This window comes from Thermobia domestica, chromosome 9 (genome assembly GCF_964235325.1).
Source record: "Thermobia domestica chromosome 9, izTheDome1.hap1.1, whole genome shotgun sequence".
Classification (NCBI taxonomy): Eukaryota; Metazoa; Arthropoda; class Insecta; order Zygentoma; family Lepismatidae; genus Thermobia; species Thermobia domestica.
Window position 1 is genome coordinate 87,780,749 of NC_137462.1, and position 17,529 is coordinate 87,798,277.

Sequence of the window (17,529 nt, forward strand, 5' to 3'; positions counted from 1 at the left end):
TTTTACCAGGTGACAAGGGCTCCCATCGGCGAAAGTGTAATCGAGTTTTAATTGGTAATTCAGATTTGGAAAAATTGAAGAACATTGCTAGTGTTATGGAAGTTAATGTTGATGTAACTGTTAACACTGATTTGAATCCTTCCCAAACTACTTGTTTTGAGTACTGCAGTGACATCTGTAGATCTAATGCTGTTTTTTACTGACAGGAGACAAAATATTTCGTTTGGATATCTTAAATATTGCTGATTATTTCATAGAACAAAAATATAAAACAGCTTTCTGAAGTGAAAAAAACTGTTAATGTAGTGTAAAACAAGTTCAATTTAGTATTTCTTGAGCTTTCAATGTTTTCTAAACTGCTAATGGAACTTTGTATGAATAAGGTGTGATAGAGTTTTTGCGCTTATCATTTTGTTTCATTGTTACTTCTGAAGAAAGATGAATTTGCAAGCTTCCAGAAATTCTAAATTGTAAGTATTAATTGCAAAATGAAATATTTTATTTCTTACGATCGATATCATTTTATTCGATTAATAAACTAATTATATACTATTCTAATGTTTAAATAATTTACAGTAATATCTATTTTTTCTAAAAACCCTTGTTTGTTTGTTTTATTGGTCATTTTACCTGCTTTTTGTGTACTTTTATTTTGCAATTCTGTCAGTCATTTTGGGCTTTGTAGTTTGCCATTACTTCCAGGTTCTAGTCATAACTACAATCAAGTTTTACTCGATAATCACAATTGATGCAAATAGTGCTTACACAAGTTTCCCAAAATTCATGTCCATAGTTAAATATCTCTCGACAAAGTAATGGCAGTATTTCTTTTTGGAACGTTTCTGCAGAAAATGCACTTGAAGTTAGAGAGCGTAGTAAAAACATGAAAAAGTATAAATTCCATTGTTTAACATCACTTCTCATTTAAATTAGGAATAATTTCTTGAGGTCTCCGCAGAAATATCACTTTGAAGAACTTGAAAGAAGCCCTGTTCTGTTAGTAAGTAGACTATAGTACATTTTGAACTTACCTGTTCTTTAAAGTCTTTCAGAGTAGGTGGACTTTCAGGAGGGGGGTTATTAATGTCAAAATCATCCAAGGTCACAACACGCCCCCAAGTTAAAAAGTTTTGAAGAAATACTTTCCGATCGTCAAGCCACAGAGAGGAGTAGATGCGATATTTCTCAACGTAGCTTGCTGCCTGGAATTACAATAAAGAAGTAGTAAGCTTTTAGTTCGTTAGAATCATGAAATTGCAGCGTAGTAAGATTAACACACAAACAATTCGTAATTAAAATGTGTAAATTCACACTCTACAACGTTTATTTTGGGTGAAAGATGAAAATGAAATCTTTCAATTTTACGTCCCACGATTATGCCGTGTATGTAAAACGAGACGTGATAATTACACAGATAGAAGTGTTCGACCCAGGAAAATATCATATAAACATAAGCCCAAGCTAAGTTCTGAGTGAGCAACACTACCGATGTTTTACATCATACTTCCAAGGTAGGAAGCAACAATTTGCACACAAGTTTAATTTTTTATACTCCTTTGCTTTCTACTAATGTTTATGCGCGTTATATTTAGGCTTTCTTCCAGACAAACATGTTCAGGAGAACAAAATCAAAATGTGAGACTGCGGCACAGGGATACTACTTGGTAAATTATGTACTCTGCATGAGGATGACATGTAATTTAATTTACCTTAGCTCCAGGGGTGGTTAACGAACTTCGTTGGTAGGCATAACTCCGAAACAGTGATTATATTGTTATTCCAAAACTCTCTTACTTTTTTTCTACTGTTATCTGCTAAAGCAGATCAGTTGTTATTTATTCTGTTTTCTTTCCCATACCGTTTCGTGCACAAAATGTAATATAGTGATATGCAACTAAATGATTCACTTAAACATTTCGTGGTTAGCGATTCATATATTTTCATCATGAGAAATAATTCATTGAAAAGTACAGTAATACATTATAAGAATCAATTAATATTTGGAAAACGACATTAATTCATTTGACTCACGCGATGATTTGATCATTATGGACAAATCGATCATAACAGACACAATAGTGCGGATTACCTGTTTTCGGTATTTGAACGTCGATATCTCCAAAATTATTATTAATGGTCAAACTCTTATTTTAAATGAAACTAATATTTTTGCAGTAAATTTTTCGTAGGTTTCACTTCTATGTATTTACTGGGCGGATTGGCAGCATTCACTTTACCTACAAAGGAGCGATTCTTTGAAGTCGACCTCTCCAAAAGTATCGAAGATTTTTTTAAATATAAATTTAGAATTGAATGCACAATTTTTGCACTAGAGTCCTAGTAGGTTTGAGATATTTGTCTTTAGCCTAACTACGCAAGAGGGCGGGATACCGTTTTCCTGGCTAAGTGATAAACATCCAGTGATTTTTTTTAATACGAGAAACTTCTAACTACGTTTCTCTCACCCCAAATAGAATTTTTAATTACAAGGAGATCGGAGTATCAGTTGTTCACTTAAATTCGAAAATAAAACTCAAGTTGGCAAATTAAAGTCAAGGGAAACGGAAAGAAATACTACAATTATGTTGTGCGTCAATGCTACCGGACATCGATTTATCCCTCCCATCAGTGACGGCTAATGTTAGTGTTGCAGCGTTGCGCAACGACCAAAATATTTCAAGAAAAAAATATTATCAATAGTAGTAAAGAACAAAAAAAAATACTTTTTAATACTTGCATATATACACTTTAAATAACATATTTTTTTACTTCTGTAGCTGTCCGTTCCATTCATCCGTTTTAAAAAGCGAAAAATAATCCCTCACAGAGTCTGTAATTTATATTGTGTTGCAGCGAGCATGCAACGACCAGATTCCTTCGGCGTGGCAATTGGAGCAAATGTTAAGTCTCCTTTCCCCTATCTCAGAAGTTAAAGGGACTGGTCGTTGCAGTGCTTCTGCAACACAGCACGGTTTCCAGTGAACGAGAAAGTTTTTCACGCTAAATAAGATTTTTTTTTTTCACTAGCAATTAACAAATGGAATTTGTTTTTATGCATTCATATTTTTAAATTACGGGACTATACTGAAGCAAATCAATATAATGACAATTAAAATAGTGATTGCAAAATTACACAATAAGAAAGAAAATATCTAGTAGAGGAAAAAACAAATGAAAGTAGACCCACATTTACAAGTTAATTCTTAGCTTATATTGCTAATGAAGGCTTCTTCCACAGTAATTTGCGAATCAAATATTAATAAGTCTGTATGTAGAATCGCTCCCCTCCCCCCTCTGTGGATAGTATTTTAGTATAAACATATTTCTTTTATAAAATAAGTATATTTTATACTCTTGATAATTTCCACATAAAACTGTATGATGGGGAACGCCACGTTGAATTTGGGACTAGTTAGCAATGCTCAGGGGAGTAGCCACGAAGGGGGTCCACCGGGTCCGGACCTCCCCAAAATTTCGAAACTTGACTAACATTTGTAGACTTTCTTAATAAACTATACTTTTTTAACACAGAAACGATTGATGTATGCTAAATATTTTATTTTACGCCTCATCATGTACTCTTCTTTTCTTATAAAAATAATCTTTCTATCATTTTTTCTAAAAATATAAGTGACAGTAAGTAAGAATTACTTATCGTCTTTTCGGGTGCAGTATAAGACAGGTTCCATATTCTGTAGACGTATTGGACCTCCCTCAAATACTTTGGACCCCTCCCAGTTAACATTTCTGGGTGTAGAACTGGCAGTGCTGTTTTTTTATGTTTTTTTTTTAATTTTTGGCTTCTGTTACATGCTGATCCTTCATCTGGCGGGTTTCGAGGTTTCCTTTCCAGAACATATCAAATTGGTAAGCATTGTTTCGCCTCATGTGGAAGTATATTGTGTTCATCGTGCATTGCGTAACAACCAAGACGGATGATTTGGAATGTAGTTTTTTTCTTTTACGCACATGTGTGTCTGTTGATGTATGAGTATGTGATATTCGGAATTCATATACCAGTACCTATTTTGTATCAGCTGGTTTGGTTTTTAATTATTAGGTTTAATTTTATTGTGTGTGCTTTAATTCTGTAAATAACCTACAAATTCTGAATGAATTGCATACCATGACGTCTGTAAATAACTTACAAAAAAACATTGACCAGCTTTCAACTGAGGAAAAATTTACAATTAAGGCTTAGACAAAACAAGCAAAGGGCAATTCAGGAGAGTGTTCGAATAAAAAATCCAGTTTAAATTTACAGGATATCTTATGCAGTAGTGTTGTTTGCACCAGATACATTTCCTCAATTTATTTTAAATTTTCCTGGATAAACTGTGAATAAAGTGTGTTCAATGTACATTTTTTTTTTAATAACACTAATCTCTGCTACGAACTCTCTTCAGTCAACGCTGAAGAGGAATTCGGATCACTGTCAAGGACTGAGTTTGCTAGAATGAATCGTTCGCAATAATCTAGAAAAAATATTTAGTGAATCTACCAAGCTTCTGAAATTAATATTAACTGTACCTATGGCATCGACAAAAGACTAAAAGTTTTTTTCCACATGAGAAAGAATTGACACTTTCAAGGAACTAAATGTCTCAAGAAAGGTTATCGCCATTGGTTATGCTTTCCATCGAAAAAGACCTGACAACAAGAATACCAGAGTTCAACCAGCATGTATTAGACAGATTTGCTCCAATCAAAGAGAGAATAATAAGCTTGATAATTAATTAAGGTGATTAATCGGATAAAATGTTCTGCATATTTTATTTTTTAAAAACAGAATTTTATTTAATTTAACATGTCACATAGCATTTGCATCTAAAGTTATGTTGATTAGTCAATGAGTCAACTTTATATCTTCTGTCTCTTATCGTTCGTACTGCAACACCCGAAACCACAATCCACCGGCCGCCACTGCCTCCCATATTTGTTTCTCCTAGGATAAAAGTCAACCAAAAACTTAGAGACGCTTGACTAAATCATCTTTTGCTTGTACCGATCTCTACCTACTCAATCAAATATCTTTACTGAATTACTTTTGCTTATTTTTACGAATAGGTCTTTTCCTCAAAATTGCAGCGCCAATGGACGCCATAGTGACAAAGTGTATGATAGTAATTCCCTTTTTCTCACGTCAGAAGTTCCCAAAAACTGCTTGCACCTGGTTTTATTTTTTCCTATTGTACTCCTGAAATATACTACAAGTTTTTCTCGTTTTTTCTCGAAATCACTAAAATGTAATATATGTTGCTGTTCGGCTTGGTGCTTCAATGCTTACAGGTAGCCTATTCCAACACATGATCTCAATTGAGATGAAACTCATATTTCAAAATATCTGACACTCTGCCCTTGAGGAAATAGTTTTATGATCTAATTACATATTTAATTTATAATTTATTAACAGTTGAAGGATTATAATTTGGTGACCATTGACCTGCTTATTGCATTTAACTGAAGTAAAAGAACAAAGGAAATCTGTTATTCATATTTGACTCACACAACTACACTACGATACAGTTTATCTCAAAGTCTTATTATAGTTGTACAATTATGAGCTACTTGTGTAAATTTATGTGACTCATACAGAAAATTATATAATCATTACTAAAGATTCCTTAATGTTCAACATCTAAACTTTCATTCTACTCAAATAAACTTTAAAGTACAATTCCTGTGAATTTCGAATTATTACAATATCGCGCTGATCTGTCTCCCCTGATTGAGATAATTTTATCTAACATAGTATTAAGAAATAAGAGAGTTCTGCAAAGTTTAAGATGAAAATGAATTAGTACTGCTAAAGAGGAACAACCATCTTATTTTATGATAAACATTAGGTTATAACCAGGAACTCACCGTTGAACAATCCATCTTCACTCGTTCTATTATGAATGATTTTCTCTCATCAATTTCACAAAAGTCATCCATATCTTTCTATAAGTAAACAAGAAGATATATATATATATATATATATATATATATATATATATATATATATATATATATATATATATATATATAGATAGATAGATAGATAGATAGATAGATAGATAGATAGATAGATAGATAGATAGATAGATATAGATATATAGATATAGATATAGATATTAATGTGTGTGTGTGTGTGTAATTTTGCTTAGATTCAATTTACTAAACTTTTATCTGCATATCAATTCTAATATAAAATATTGAAATTAAACGTCCAACGTCTACTTAACATGACTGATGAACTAAATTACATACAATACACGTTAATAAATAATTATAATGAAATGATACAAGGATAAAGTACAGAACCCCCAAAACTTTCAGGAAATAATATCTTTCTACCTCAAACACATATGTTGCCTTGAATTGAAACTGCAATTCAGGAGTAACCACTGTACCCCACAACTGTCTACTACTACTTTACTTCAGACAATAGTACATTTTGCGATCAATAAAAATACATAATGTACTGATAACTAGAAACTTGGAGTATGAGAAAAAAATGATCAGATTTCTTCGAGTTAAAAATCTCGGATAAATTTTATAATTTTGCACAATAATGATATATTAACTTTTTGCTTTCCTCGATGGTATATCATATGGAACTTACTTCTATTAATTACTAGTTTTTTATTGTTTATAGTTCTATACGTATCTTAACTACTTATATAGCAAAACTTTCTGAATCCAGAAGGAGGTGAACCTGAAAGATTCAGTTGCTTATAATATTCTCATAATGAAAGAAAGTGAAAATAACAACCTGAATTACTTAATAGTGCATCTCAAATATAAATGTTATATACATATATTCCCTTACTCTTTAACAGATATACATTTCGGTGTAAGGCTTTGTTTTTTAGCTTTTGTAAGGAATATATATAATATATATCATTCAGTTTCCTTCAATAATTACAAAAAATCTTCGTGTGCCCGAATCGCTTGTGATAATATGTTATTTCGTATACCAATTTTTAGAATATTAATTTTCTATTGTAAATAATTACTTGCTTCATGAAAATTAATCTTATAGGTTGAAATAAATATAAATTTTGATTTGAAAGAAGATTAATTGGAAATTAAATATGAAATTAACGTCTACTACTTTTTCACCTATGTATTCTTAATGAATGAATGTTGGCTTCAATAAAAGTTATAAAACTTATGTCACAATATTTACTTGTAGTATTGCGCAATTATGTGATATCGATATTTTCACCAAATTACAACAAATGATTTCGTAACGTAATTATAAAATAAAATTACCTTGTAATGGGGTATGTTCTTATGTTCCGCTACTCGTGGAACTAATGTTGTCATTCTGAGTATATCTTCGATTAGGCCTTCTATGATTGCATAAAGACTGTTAGTAGGCTCCTCAACATCCATAGATGGAACAAAAATCATTTCTTTACCAGGTAATTCTAGATGTACTTCGAACAAATGTTCCGGTGTATTTGCATCCATATTTACCGCTATATAATCCAAACTGAAAAAAATAAGTCCTACGTTTATGCTTCAACGTTAGGAAGACGCTAATGACAATAATGAATGAAGAATGTAGAAGAAGGTAGGGGAAACGGGACAACCATAACAATTCCCACAAACACGGTGTTTGTCCACCACAAAGCCCATATGGATTGAGCTGGGATAGAACCAGGGACCCATCGCACCAAAATGAGCACTCTATCACATAGCCTCCGAGGCTCCTGAAAAATTACTTATGAACCATATTCCGTGTAATCGAACGAAATTAGGACACAAAAAATATAAAGTTTGTCATAGTTTAATTTTTATATGAATGTAAGAAATTGTTGAGTCGAAGGGAAGAGCGTGCCAAGTTCAGTTTCCTATTTCTCAGGTGAGTTATTTCAAGTGTGCACTTAAGATGTTCAATCCCTTTATTGTTTTCTTGATTTCTTAAAGGCTATTGGCAATATTTTGTGTAATAAAATAAACACTAGAACTACAATTCCAGATGTAAATTATATGGTGCTGTTATCTCAAAATGTAAAATAATAGATCAATACAGGTAATTTTGATCTTTACAATACGTGACTATTAAGGTTTAAGTGCTTTCTTAAATAATTAATCTAATAAATTAAAATGGAAAGCCTCGATGACGCATTCCTTATATTAGGAAGCCAATTCTCTGGAATTTTAAAATAATCCAGTACTGTGAACATAAAAATTCCGTACAGATAATTCCACAACGATAATATGAGTACCCGCAAGTGTTGAAAGAGTGACACAATTGTAATGTCAAAGGTGTTAACAAACAAATAAAGGGAAATATTATGGCATAACACAACACAATGTAATGGCAATGCCTTGTAACCAATGGATTATATAGTGTGTAGAAACATGTAATGAAATAATAGCTAACAAACACACTTAAGACCTAAAGAATATCGGTACTATACTAAAACATATGGTCGCCTGAAGTATTGAACAGGCTCGTAATCACAACCAGAGGGATAGATAGCACATATTCCTTTCTTTCAACATAGAGAGTATATCCGAGATTAGTATTTACTGGGTGTTGTTTCTCTAAGGTCTTGAATCCAACATCGTAGCACAAGGAGACGAAACTGGGTAAACCAACTAGTAACAACTAACACGATACTTCACTTGTTTTTGTATACTTGCTAGGTTAGTAAGATGTTAAAGTTATTTTCCGCGGGTTCAATGGATTATTTTCCTTGTACTTCTTTATTAATATTATTTACTTGCTTCTTTGTTGAAGTTTACCGTCCCTCTTTAGCATCAAGATATATGAGATGTGGACTTCTAGTTTATTAAGGAACCCGAACCACCGTAATGCGTTCAAAATTCAGCTCTCCCACCGGGAATCGAAACCGGGAACAAGTGTACCAAAGACCCGCCGCTAGCTACTAGCCCAAGGAGAATACTGCGCTTCTTTATGTCTACAAGAAGTGCTTCAAATCAAGATTAGAAGGGCCAGTGTTTGACATGTGCCATGATAGTCAGTCTATAGTTGCATAAATAATAACAATATTAACAATAATAACAATAAAGCAACAACAGCCACTCTTAAAATTAAGTCTGTAAATTATCATTCGTACCCCTTTCCCTCCATTTCTAAAGATGGTAACTATTCTGTTGTGTTGATGAATCTATTCTATCTTTCTTTCAAATTGTTCTTATACTATTGTCTATACTGTTGACGAAGAGTCACATGCAGTATGAAAGCTTATTACTTCTGTTTATTATTCTGAATGTAAGTGTGTTATTTCATATATAGTCCAGTCAATATATACATTAACACGAAAAAAATCATAACAAGCTGAAGTTTTGTACATACCTTTGGGAAGGTGTATGTAAAAACATACTAAAAGTCTGGAAATATCCGCTCAAGGGTTTGGTCACCATATTGAAAAATGGTCGACAAAGTGTGTTTTTTAAAGTAATAATTGGTTCTCACTTTAATAGCTATAACACGTTGTATTTGCACTATTGATGTTATTTTAACTTCGTTCGAATAACAGAGGACTATTCTGACAGATCACATTTTACACTTACCAGTTTACTTCATATGAGAGAAGTAACGGAGAAATTTCCTTTTAAAAATCCCCAAAATTTCTCTTCTTCCGATAAGTTTTCTTATACATTGACTTAGAAAAAAATCATAACCTAAAACTTTGTACATACTTTAAAGAAGGTGTATCTAACAACTTATTAAAAGTCCTGAAATATCCGGTGACGGGTTTCCGCCATATTGAAAATGGACGACGAAGTGTGGTTTTTCAACGTAATGCTGATTCTCACATTAATAGCTATAACTCACGTATTTCCAGTATTGATGTTATTTTTACTTCTTTCGAATAACAAAGGACTACGCTTATAGACCACGTATTACACTTACCAGTTTACTTCACATGCGGGAAGTAACGGAGGGGTTTATTTTTTAAAATCCCAAAAATTTCCCTTCTTCCTATTACTTATCTTATACATTAATCCAGAAAAAAAATCACAAGGTGAAATTCTGCACATACTTTTGGGAAGGTGCATATAACAACATACTAAAAGTCCTGAAATATCTGGTGACGGGTTTGGCCGCCATATTGGAAAATGGCCGACAAAGTGTGGTTTTTCAAGGTAATGACTGATTCTCAGTTTAATATCTATAACTCACATTGCATTTGAAATATTGATGTTACTTTCAGTTCATTCAAATAACAAAGGGCTATCCTTACAGTTCACGTATTACACTTACCAGTATACTTCATATGCGGGAAGTAACGGAGGGATTTCTCTTTAAGAATCACCAAAATTTCCCTTCTGAACATTAGTTTTCTTATAGAAAAAATCATAAGAAGGTGAAAGTTTGCACATACTAGAAGTCCTGAAATATCCGGTAACGGGTTTGGCCGCCATATTGGAAAATGGCTGCCAAATAGTGTTTTTTAAAGGTAATAACAGGTTCTCACTTTAATATCTATAACTCACATTGCATTTGAAATATTGATGTTACTTTCAGTTCATTCGAATAACAAAGGGCTATGGTTACAGATACACACATGAGGGAAGTTACAGAGGATATTTTTTAAAAAATCCCTAAACTTTTCTTCTTCAGATTCCTTTCTCTTAATCAGTTTACAATCTTGTCCTCTGGGAGTAGCAATTAATCTTACATTAGGAGAAAAGTATCGTATTTCGTCCCCGCGCCTAATTTCGTCCCCTAGTTTCTCTACGTTGATAAGTGCCGCAACCTGGTGGCACCTAACTGAGATTTCCGTAAAGTAGGAAAATGTGAGCTGGACGTATCGGTGCGAGAAGTCATTTTGTTTTGTAGCGATTATTCTGTTCTTTAATAATTATCAGAAGCATGAATGTTTTCTTTTCCTGGTTGTGACAACACTCTTAGCACCAAAGGTAAGTAAACGCAACACAATTTTCTGTCTACAAATAGATTAATATGTCTATGTTAAGATTGGTAAGTTATAATTGTTTGAAGGACGAGTGATATGTGCACTTGTCCTCATATTGGAGAATGGGTGAGTTTCTAATTTCGTCCCCTAAGGTATACCTAATTTTCATCCCCAGGACGAAATTTGGAACAAAGGTTTCTCTCTCATCTCGGTTTAGATGTTAAAATAATGGAATCTGATGAATCGTTTCCCATCTAATTTCAGATGCCCTTGTCACCGGATCTCCTCACATGACATACGTCAGAAGATGGATGAGAAGAAAAATATTTCTAGTTGTCTATCTACTAATATAAATAAACCTTTAGAAAGTGGCACGAAAAGAAGACTTCTTCTGGAAGGTTCTGCAGAAAGTAGCCGTAAAATACTTAGGTCTACTGAGTCAAGCACCTATACGTTTTGCTTTGAGTCTCAGCAGATATCATTTAAACCTAGGAAACGAGCAAATGCTGTTTCTGTGAAGAACAAGAAACCGAGATGGCTAAATGTTCCGTCACCAAGCGAGGAAGAAGAAGACGAAGATACCCCATATGTATCGACTGACAATGAAGACAACGAGAACGAGGATGTTGACTGTAACATTTTTGGGAAGTTCTTCTCCGCAGACAAGAAAGGAGGAAAGTGGCTATGGTGTACACGGTACTTTCAATGGGGTCACGAATTGTGTTCTTCCCTTCCTAGTAAATCATTTATATGTGTTGTATGCCTAGTTTAAATTCTTAAAAATAAACCTCAAAGTAATTTAGTGAAGCATAATATTTCGTTCTCTGAGTATTTCTTATGTTTTTCTTTTTCTTTTTTTTTCGTTCCAAGTAGCAGGCTATTACGAAGTGGACATTATTTTCAAAGAAACTAGTGGCCTAATTTTAATTTTTATAGGCGTAATATTCCATTTTCCAAGAATTTAAGTATTAACGAGTTTTTGTAAGTGGCAAGGCATTATCACTTGCATGCCGCAAGGTATTACAACAGGTATTAATTATTTTCGAAGAAACTCAGACCTAATTTTCATTTTTATACGCATTATATTCCAGTTTCCGAATATTTCTTATGTATTGTCGTTTTTGTGTAGTACCTTTATAAATAAAGCAATTTATACATTTACAAATAAAACTTATACATTCTTTTCTTTCAAAATACTGGGGTACGAAATTAGGAACACTTTTTTGAAAATCAAAACTTCGTACTTTTTAATATTTTTCAGCAGTTCTTTAATTTAATTATTATCTTTCAAAATCCAACACGGCATGTCTTAACTAAGTGTCCAAACTACAATAGTATGTTATTTCTATATCTAAACCTATTATTGTTCCAACAGGAGTAAAAAAAAAACAAATGGGAGACGAAATTTGGGTACTTTCCCCTAAATACACCATAATACACACAATATAACATACAAGTTTCATTCAAATCATAGTGATAGAATCGGAATAACAAATAAAACTTCGTTGAGTACTACTCCTTGACTACGCATAGAGCGAATAAGGCATTCTGTCAAGCTACATTCCACAACCGTTATGTTTACTTCTTCAAGGCTAGTTGTAACATCTCCAGAGAAGTTCTTTGTGAATCTGAAGAGCAAATCTAGATTTATTGGAATACTCTCTAATCATCTCACGGCTGCTAGCACCACTGTTCTTCAAGCCTCTGGAGATGTACATACCTAGATTTGCGTTCAGCTATAGAACTCCCTCTCAAACAACTACATCCAGTATCAATTATTGGGGAAGATATTGATCTGATTGTACTTTTGGCCTCATTAGTAAGTGAGGAAATATAAAAGTAACCAAGAAAGTTCTTTCGCTTTTTGTGGAGGTCTGTGTTCCATTGGCCCTCGTGAGTTGAATGTAAATGGAGATAAGGCGAAGGTCAGTTGTTGGTGTGGGTATATCCAACATACTACCTGGTTGTGGAAGTTCAGTTATACCGTGAACTTGCGTAAGGACAGAGCGAACATGAGACCTCCACAGAGCGGGCGTGCAAGCTGTTCGAGTTGATACTGGGGTCAAATGTCGCTGCACCGGGGCGGAAGATATCCCAGACCTTTAGTGAGGGTGTCGTGACTACGCGAACAGTGCAGCAGTGGCTTAACAATTTTAAGGACGGAGACGAAACATTCGAGGACACACCACGTGCCGGAATACCAACACGTGTACAAAATGATCTTCAGGCAGCAATTGACGTGGACAGTGCCCAGATATGTGAGAAATTGGGATTATTCAGTATGAGTGGAGAAACCATTAGACACAATCGCCATCAACTTGGGATGCACTACAAGTTGAGTCTATGGATCCCACATGATTTGACTCCTGGCCAGAAGGCAACGCTTGCAGACACCTGAGTTTCTTTGCTGTCTCGTCTGAGGAAGGAGCCATTTCTGGACAGGTGTTTATTTGTGATGAGAAGGGGGTCCTATACGAAGCTCCATGGCGCCGTCATCATTAGTTAGCATCCCATGAACCGGTTCCAAAACAACCGAAGCCAACACTGCACAAGAAGTAGGTCCTCCTGTGTGTTTGGTGGACTGCTCGCGGCATCGTGCATCGTGAACTATTACCAGCTGGTCAGAGCATCAATGCAACTGTGTGCTGTCAGCAGTTGAGCCGTGTTCAAGAAAAACTCAAAATTCTGGAGCCAGCACATCTGAATCGCAATGGGTCCTCCTGTTACAGGACAACGCTAAGTCTCACGTGGCTAGGATGACGCGGGACACCATTCTACGCTTTAGATGGGAAACACTATTGCATCCGCCATATTCCCTGGACATTGCACCGTCCGATATTCACTTGTTCCATTCCCTGGGCAAATCACCTTAGAGGACGCCAGTTCAAACCCCAAGTAGAGGTCCAAAATTCACTTAATATCATCTTCGCTTCACGGCTCACCAAGTTCTACCCAAGCGATGGAATCCATGGTCTTTCATAACGTTGGCAGAAGATCGTCAATGCTGATGGGGACTATTTTCGATCTTCCAGAAATCTTAGGTAATATATCGATGTACAAAGATAGTGGGTGAAAAAGCGACATAACTTTCTTGGTTACTTTTATATTTCCTCACTTGATAATGAGGTCAAAAGTAGTTTTATTTGTTATTTCGATTCTATCACTATGATTTGAATGAAACTTGGATGTTATATTGTTATATTATGGTGTATTTAATGGAAGATTAATTGCTACTCTCAGAGGACGAGATTGTTAACTGATTAAGAAAAAGGAATCTGAAGAAGAAATGTTTAGGGATTTTTAAAAAATCCTCTGTAACTTCCCTCATGTGAGTAGTACACTGGTAAGTGTCTGTAACCGTAGTTCTTTGTTATTCGAATGAACTAAAAGTAACATCAATAGTGCAAATGCATTGTGTTATAGCTATTAAAGTGAGAACCAGTTATTAACTTTAAAAACGACTCTTCGGCAGCCATTTTCCAATATGGCGTCCAAACTTGTCATTAGCTACTTCAAGACATTTAATATGTGGTTGCATAGACGTTCTCTAAGGTATGTGCAAAATTTCAGCTTGTTATGATTTTTTCTGGACTAATATATAAGAAAACTATTTGGATGAAGAGAAATTTTGGGGATTTTTAAAAGGAAGTCCCTCCGTTACTTCCCGCATATGAAGTAAAGTGATAAGTGTAATACGTAATCTGTAAGAATACTCCTTTGTTATTCGAATGAAGTGTAAACAACATTAATAGCGGAAATACAATGTGTTATAGCTACTAAAGTGAGGATCAGTCATTACCTTGAAAAACCACACTTTGTCGGCAATTTTCCAATATGGCGGCCAAACAATTCAGCGGATATTTCAGGACTTTTAGTATCTTATATGCACCTTCCCTAAGGTATGTGCAGAATTTCACCTTGTGATTTTTTCTGGGTTAATATATAAGATAACTAATAGGAAGAAGGGAAATTTTGGGGATTTTTTAAAAGAAATCCCTCCGTTACTTCCCGCATGTGGAGTAAACTGGTAAGTCTAATACTTGGTCTATAAGCGTAGTGCTTTGTTATTCGAAAGAAGTAAAAATAACATCAACAGTGAAAATGCAACGTGAGTTATAGCTATTAAAGTCAGAATCACCCATTACCTTGAACAACCCCACTTCGTCGGCCATTTTCCAATATGGCGGCCAAACCCGTCACCGGATATTTCAGGACTTTTAGTATCTTATATGCACATTCCCAAAGGTATGTGAAGAATTTCACCGTGTGATTTTTTTCTGGACTAATATATAAGAAAACTATTCGGAAGAAGAGAAATTTTGGGAATTTTTAAAAGGAAATTCCTCCGTTACTTCTCTCGTATGAAGTAAACTGGTAAGTGTAATAAGTGATCTGTAAGAATAGTCTTTTGTTATTCGAAAGAAGTAAAAATATTATCAATAGTGGAAATAAAACGTGAGTTATTAAAGTGAGAACCAGTTATTATCTTTAAAAACCGCACTTTGTCGGCCATTTTTCAATATGGTGACCAAACCCTTCACCGAATATTTCAGGACTTTTAGTGTGTTATATGCACTTTGCCAAAGGTATGTGCAGAACTTCACCTTGTAATTTTTTTCTGGGTTAATATATAAGATAACTAATAGGAAGAAGGAAAACTGTTGGGGATTTTTAAAAAGAAATCCCTCCGTTACTTTCTGCATGTGGAGTGAACTGGTAAGTGTAATACGTGGTCTATAAGCATAGTCCTTTGTTATTCGAAAGAAGTAAAAATAACATCAATAGTGGAAATACAACGTGAGTTATAGCTATTAAAGTGAGAATCAGCCATTGCCTTGAAAAAACACACTTTGTCGGTCATTTTCCAATATGGCGGCCAAACTCTTCACCCGATATTTCCGGACTTTTAGTATGTTGTTATGTGCAAAATTTCAACTTGTTATGATCTTTTTCCCGGTTTAGCCCCTTTTTTTGTCTAATTGACTGGACTAGTACGTAAGTTTTGTAAACAAATGTATAAGTAGCGGTACAGCGACTTACAAAAGTATCGTCCCCCCTAAGTGCTCTAATTCCATTACTTGGGGTCCAGGTCATTTGCAGTTGTGAGAACGCCTAGACAGATGCAACCCAACTTACACGTAACTTTTCACGGCACCGACAGCGGTTGGTAGCACTGAGTCAAGTCTGTATGCATTAAAATTGTGAGGTGATGACGCACGAAACATTTCTCCAATCTGAGATCAATCTCTCTGCTTCAGAGCATGTTGTCCAATGAACATCATATGTTAGTTTCAATATTGCTGTGTATGTAATGTATTATTTCATTATATACTGTAATTCAAAGAAATAAAAACAGATCACACATGAATCAGAAAATGCTTGAAATATCAAATCTATAGACGAAAGTATCAAATCTAGAAAAACTGCTAGAAATATGTTTGTAAATGACTGTCTCCATTCACAGACCTTGTAATTCTCCTTATACCAACATCTTTTTCTTTCTAGGGCAGAAAAGATCTTATTTGTCACACTAAGTATGCATTGAAATTGAAACTGAAACAGGAAGACTTGACAAATTTTCAGCCTGGCTGGGTTTCGAACCCGGGTCTACCGGATACAAGTTCAATGTGCTAACCACTCATCTACCGCGCCACTTAACCTTCCACCCAAACTAGAAGCTAGTTAAAATCGTTTCATGGAAAAATATAACCAAGACACTCAAATATAACAAAAACAAACAAGTATAAACAAAATATAAATAAAAATACAAATAAGAAAATATAAGCAACTTGCGTGAGTGTCTTAATGACTTACTGGATATATCCTTGTTTAACTCAAAAACAAGTTATATAGACATTCCTCAATGAGGAAAATATCACGAAACGTTCTTCAAGTTGAGGAATTGTCATCGGCAGAGCCGTAACTTGTGGGGAGGCAGGGGGCACAGGCTCCGGGGGCCCATAAAAAGTAAGAGAAGTGTGGAAAGAGGGGGCCCAAGAATTAGGAAAACAACTTTCTCTATGGGGCGCAATACGCGTATTAATGCTTTCCCCTTCCCAGAAAAAATCTAAGTTACGGCGCTGCCACAAGATTCGAACCCGTATCTCTGTCATACAAGTTTCATAATTTGCCAATCTACCACAAATTTCTCATACAAGATAAAACAATAAATTAGTAGTTACGGAAATAGAAATATAACTTTCTTTTTCTACCCGTGTTGATGCAATTCAAAGAATGCGAAAATAATGTCTGCCGTAGGCACGTAGCCGAAGGTGGGGTCCGGGGGTCCGGATCCCCCATTCGAGACCAGAAATTAAAAAATTAAGGAAAGATGAAACAAAAAAAAACGAGAAAAAGTAAAATCAGTGTTAAAAATATAAAGCTACAGCAAGCGTTTGGTTATTTTTCTTATGAGGAGCTTTGGGGAAAACAGAGGGGAGTCAAGTTAAAAAGGATATTATTGTAACGGAGCATTCTGAATTTCATCTAGCTCCATGCTAATCCTATGGACTACAAATGACGATCACATAGACTCTCAGGTAGAACTTAAGAAATACCAATAATCCCCAAAAATATGAGCCTGGCAACTTAGATTCCAGTGACACTTGTTAAAGAAATTTTCAGTTTCGTGGCAACACTAATC

The 17,529-nt window shown here is 34.6% G+C and overlaps 1 protein-coding gene across 1 annotated transcript in view; it reads right to left on the reverse strand.

Moving 5' to 3' along the window:
• LOC145694826 (dynein beta chain, ciliary-like) overlaps window positions 1-17,529 on the reverse strand; it is a 614,922-nt gene that overhangs the window by 385,095 nt on the left and 212,298 nt on the right. The window contains exons 17-19 of the mRNA XM_081771484.1: window positions 7,261-7,483; window positions 5,866-5,943; window positions 1,032-1,202 (exon numbers count right to left, since the gene is read on the reverse strand). Of these exons, the coding sequence (XP_081627610.1) occupies window positions 1,032-1,202; window positions 5,866-5,943; window positions 7,261-7,483 (472 nt within the window). The remainder of the gene's footprint in view (window positions 1-1,031; window positions 1,203-5,865; window positions 5,944-7,260; window positions 7,484-17,529) is intronic.